The sequence below is a fragment of the Mus pahari genome, unplaced genomic scaffold (genome assembly GCF_900095145.1).
Source record: "Mus pahari unplaced genomic scaffold, PAHARI_EIJ_v1.1 scaffold_4578_1, whole genome shotgun sequence".
In the NCBI taxonomy this organism is placed as follows: Eukaryota; Metazoa; Chordata; class Mammalia; order Rodentia; family Muridae; genus Mus; species Mus pahari.
In genome coordinates, this window is record NW_018391695.1 from 1,746 (window position 1) to 7,437 (window position 5,692).

Consider the following 5,692-nt stretch of genomic DNA (forward strand, 5'->3'; position numbering starts at 1 on the left):
TAGGAATACACGTCCTAAGGTTATAAAACATTAGTCTACATTGACAAAAAGTCACAGTTAAGCCCTTGACATTCATGGGTTTCCAAATCAGGTCACAGCAAGTACTGTTGGGTTATAGCTACCTCCCTACATTGATCTCTAGGTTTCCTGGGACTGTCACCATTATCCATTTCAAAGTGTGTTCCTGAATTCAGAAATGATAAAGATTAGCTAGATGTAGTGTCACACACCTATGATTTCAAAAAAGGCTGGTGGACCACTGTGAGTTCAAGGGCAGACAGATTAATCTATATAGCAAGTTCAGAGTCATCCAGTAATACATATTGAGACTTTGTCTCAAAGAGAAAAGGAAAGAGCTGGGGAAAGAAGGAAGGAAGGAAGGAAGGAAGGAAGGAAGGAAGGAAGGAAGGAAGGAAGGAAGGAAGGAAGGAAGGAAGATGAAGGGGAGTGAAGGATGGAGGGAGGGAAGTAAGGGAGGAGGAAGGAAGGAAGGAAGGAAGGAAGGAAGGAAGGAAGGAAGGAAGGAAGGAAGAAAAGAAGGAAGAAAGAAGGTTGGACTGGCGAGATGGCTCAGCAGATGAGAGCAATGACTGCTCTTCTGAAGGTCCTGAGTTCAAATTCCAGCAACCACATGGTGGTTCACAACCACCAGTAATGGGATCTGATGCCCTCTTCTGGTGCATCTGAAGACAGCTACAGTGTACTTATGTATAATAATAAAAAATAAATCTTTAAAAAAAGAATGGAAGAGAGAAAGAGAGAGAGGGAGGGAGGGAGGGAGGAAAGGAGGGGGAGAGAAAGAGGAGGGGAGGCTGAGGGTTATGCAGTCTGTGGAATACTGTGGGGACAGACAGGTGGTTAAATAAACCTTTCTATTAAAAATCCAGGATTCTTCTCCAGGGCAGATCTCATATAAGTGGTGAACTTCACATCTGAACTATTAAAATCAGCAGAGCCCTTGGGTTGTTGATTCCAGTGACTGCCTATCTAAATGTTTTAAAAGTCAGTGCTAATTTTGTGTGTTTATGTATGTGAAACGATTTGTAATCTAAGTTTTAAAAATGTGCTGTTATGCTAATTAAACTTGGGGTGAAGCTTACAGGGAAACAATTTGTGTAGCATTCACAAGACCTCAAGTGTATGGGCAAATATGACCAAAGTATTAATGGATCTTATTTACCTACTGTGAGTAATTACAACATGCTGGAGTTACTGCCCAGATCTTCATTCATTTCACATCACTTAAGTCAGCATATTAAGCATTGCTTAGATTTCTCCACTCTGCCTAATAGTGCTATTCTTTAGTTTGTTTTTACTGTGCCTGGTTTTCCTGTGTGCATTCTATGCAGAAACCAAGAGTGAAGATTGTACCTGAACAAACTTCTGAAGAAGATGGTAACCAGCAAGGTTCCAAACAAGTGATGGTTTTAAAAGCAACAGAGCCGTTCACATATGCCATGAGAGAAAACAAAAGAATGCTCCATGCCACCATGGCGCTAGAGACTGAATTCTTCAGAGTGAAGGTGTTTGACATAGCCCTTGAGGAAAAGTTCATCGCCAAGGAAGTCATTGTCATCACAGATTATATTGGCTACAATGGGTTTCTAGAGAAATACAGAGCCTCCTACATTTCAGAGGTGAATGATGGCAATGTGATGAATATCCTGTCTTCCCTGAGACAAAGAGCCAATGCAACACCTAAAATTAGTTTTGTAAACAAAGAGGAGAAACATTTGTGAATGGAACATTTACAGTATATGAGGTAAGCTGTTAAATTATTTTGTAAAATTTCATTTGCAACCTCAGATTTCAAGTCTTAGCTTGGCAGCTGGAATATGGTCAGTTTTCTGCACACAAGAAAACAAGGCCTCCCTGATCAGGAAACAGAAAAGTGGAGTTTCCCATTTTAAGGTGTGGGATGGTTGTTTCCCATTCTTTTAAAGGTATAACTGTGAAAATGTTTTAGAAGGAGTCTCTACATAAAACCTGGTAAAACCTAGCATTTCACTGTGATGATCCATTTATAATATTTTGTATCAATACACAATGCTGTTTGTTTGCATCCTTCCCTACGCTTATTAGTAACAATTTAATTATCAATACAGGTAAAGGCCTTTGAACAGATTCTTTTTCCTTGGACCTTTATCTAGAGCATTGTTTCTCAATCAATAGAAACCATCCCTATGGGAGATATCACATGTACTTTACAAATGGAGCACAGGTGGTTAATAGCCTTGTGGTCACTGAGCTATCTGTAGGGCCAGGCCACACCTGTCTCCCTCAGACTTTTCAGTTTCTTTCATCCAGTCTCTGTAATCCTTACCTTGAGCACTGTTTTTCAGCCAATAGAACTCATCTTCATGGAGGAGGTTATATATGCCTGGTAAAGAGTTTCAATTTAAACATGTCTTAAGCTTTCTTTTACACATAGGATTGAGTTAATTATCATCAGGAAACTTTTTTTTCCCCAAATTGTACTGTAATTAAATATGCCTAAAATAAACTGCCCAGTGTCAGACTCTAAAAGTTTGAAACAACATCAGCTTCTGAGAAGGGCTGGACCAAATTCCCTTTCTGCCTCCTGAGGATTGACAGGCTTCTAGCCCTGATGCTTGTGGAGACCCTCCACATATGTCTCTCTGGATCCATGTTACATGAATTTGCATATTTGCTAGTTCCACCCATTTACCTGAAATTTTCATTTTTCTTTATGGCTAAATAGTATTCTGTTTTATATATGCACCATATTTTCATTATCCATTCATCAGCTGAAGAACATTTAGATTGTCGTCGTCTCAGAGCTATTGTAAATAAATCAGTAACGAATATGGCTGAACAGGTGCTTATGGAGTAGAGTGTCAATTCTTTGGGGCAGAGGGCAAGCAATGGTCATATGGAAGATGCAGTTTATCTTTTGGGGCATTCTCCACACTGATTTGTAGCGGGCCTTTCCCATTGGCAATATCATCCACAGTGAACTTGGGATCCCTCACAGTCACATCAGGATTTGCTGTCCAGTGTTTTCATGATCTTAGCCATTCTGATTTGGTTTAGATTTATCAAGTGATTGCTGAGCAAGAAAGCTCTATTTGAGATCTTAAGAGAGGCAAGTATAACAGACTAGAGATTTACAGGGTTTTGTTTTTAATCACATGTTAAGGCAGGGGATACAAATGTAGAGTGGATTGAGGAATTCTTAGACTTGAGGTGCATCTTTCAGTAGCATTTCCCCTGCAAACATCATGCTAAGAAGACCCAAGCATTGTTTAAAGTATGGCCATACATTCTGTCGTACATATTGACCAGTGGAGTCCTGCCTTTATCCATGCTGTTTCTGTGTAGCATGTTTGTGACTATGTAAGTACAGTTTAACAAAGTAAACCAAATACAAGTGAGGAAAGCAGAATTGGGTGGTGCAGATTTAATGTTTGTAGTACTTGGAATAGAGTAAATATATATAAGCATAGAGAAAAATGGCATCTAGTTAATGGAGACTTGAACAGTCTTAGATTTGCAGTGAGCCACATGTCACCCTTCTCAGTTCTGGTGGCATTGCCTAAGACACCCACAATGCATTCAGCTTTACTCTGATTTTTCTCTACTTGGACTCCTGAAGAACTCTCATCTCGACCCATGTGGTACAAGGCAAGTTTTCCTAGAATAGTCCATCAGATAAAGACCTTAAATAAGAAAATCTTGAGAGATATTTCCTAAGACAGGATTTATGAACCAAAATGCCTGAAGCTGTCTTGTTCCCAGAATACTAAACCTAGGACTGCATTTTCCATATCGGAGACTGGCTAACACTATTTATATCTCTTAGATGTCTCAAGCCCTGGCACAGTCCTCAGAAGATGAGTGGTTTTGTTTTTGCTTTTGTTTTTGTTTTTCAGAAAACAGTGAGTGGTAAATTCATTTACTATGGAATAGAAGATAGAACGGGGAGGATGGAAGTGGTGGTCTACGGACAATTTTCCAACTTGTACTGTGAGCCCGGGGATAAGCTTAGACTCTTCTGCTTTGAACTGAGCTCCAGTTTGGATAAGAGGCAGCTGAGATCTGTGAGGCACAGTTACATGCAGGTGTGTTCTGTAAGGCATCATAGAACTTCCTAACAACCACTTTTGGTACTCTGGTGAGACCTGGTTGTAACAAAAGAAATTAAGTTTTAACGTTAATAACTGTGATCATTTTCTTACAGTAGTTTAAAGAATAGGGCTATTTTTCTTTGTTTTGTTTCTTTTTGCTTTTTTTTATTTTAAATAATTTTTCCATAGAATATATTCTTTTTTTTTTTTTTTTTTTTTTCATTTTTCAAGACAGGGTTTCTCTGTGTAGCCCTGGCTGTCCTGGAACTCACTCTGTAGACCAGGCTGTCTCCGAACTCAGAAATCTGCCTGCCTCTGCCTCCCAAGTGTTGGGATTAAAGGTGTGTGCCACCACTGCCCAGCCTAGAATATTATCTTATCACAGTTTCTCCTCCTGTTTCTCCTCCCAGATCCTCCCGCCTCCCCATCTATCCAACTCTACCCTTCCTTTATTTATATTTAGGAAAGAAACAGGCAAAACAAAATAACCAGAATAAAACAAAAAAAGAAGCATATGCTCGCACATGCCGACACACACATACACACATCACAGAAACAAGAGATCAGAACCCATGATGTACAAGCAAAACAAAACAAAACAAAACAAACAAAACAAAACAAACAAAACAAAACAAAACAAAACAAAACAGAAAAACAGTATGTGTCGAGACCACCCTTGACCAGCAAGAATGATTCAATACTGAAGATCCTTCTCAACAGCACTTTATTCAGGAACTCCTTTCATGATGCTATGGGGACGCCCATGGACTAGCCAGGCCACCCTATATATTGGAGCGTTCACTGCCTGGGTGCTCTGTGCCTCACAGTCGCCAAGGGATAGGCTAAAGCAGGAATCACCTCATTAACATAAGGCTGGGCAAAGAGGACTTGTGCTGAGTCATTATTGTATAGGACTGCGCATGTCTGCCTCAAGATGGCAAACAATCTGTTATCAGATGGGCAGTGGAAGTCAGTGCCATCTTGTAATGGTGGATGATGTGGCTCACTACAAGTATGGTTAAAAAATGTCCAAAGCATTATGTAACAATAACTAACAGCAACAAAAATATACAAAAATGACCCTTGAATTAATTTTCATTCAGCCATCTGCTTTTAAGTGGTTTGTACATCCAGTGAGACCCCATTGGAGAAAACTACTTTTTCCTTTGCAAGCAGTTGTCTACCAGAAACAGCCTCTTGGTTAGGGATGGGTGCTTATACCCACTTCCCCCTCACAGTGTTGGATTTGTGTATGCCCTGTGTGTTCTTCCTCAGTCTCTGTTGTGAGTTCCTGTGAGTGTTGTTTCTGCTGTGTTCAGAAAGTCTCATTTCCTTGGTGTCTTCTATACTTCTGCACTTGTCCACATAGTTCCCTGAGCTCTAAAGGAAGGGGTTTGATGAAGATCTACCATTTAAAACTGAATATTGCAAGGTCTCTCACAATCTGCATGTTGTCTACATTTGGGTCTCTCTGATCGTTTCTGTTAACATTTTGCCTAAGCTCCACTCCACAGTTACCTGGCAAGAGCCAGGTTTACCTGACTCACTATGATAAGGGGCTGCTAGCCCCCTCTCACTATCTTTCTTTCATTCTTTTTTTTTTT

General features: G+C 40.0%; 1 protein-coding gene across 1 annotated transcript in view; it reads right to left on the reverse strand.

Annotated features, from left to right (window-relative positions):
* Positions 1-2,240: 2,240 nt before the first annotated feature.
* Positions 2,241-5,692, reverse strand: part of LOC110314652 (interferon-inducible protein AIM2-like) — a 21,437-nt gene continuing 17,985 nt past the window's right edge. Inside the window, exons 4-5 of the mRNA XM_021188907.1 lie at positions 3,533-3,655; positions 2,241-2,380 (exon numbers count right to left, since the gene is read on the reverse strand). Of these exons, the coding sequence (XP_021044566.1) occupies positions 2,241-2,380; positions 3,533-3,655 (263 nt within the window). The remainder of the gene's footprint in view (positions 2,381-3,532; positions 3,656-5,692) is intronic.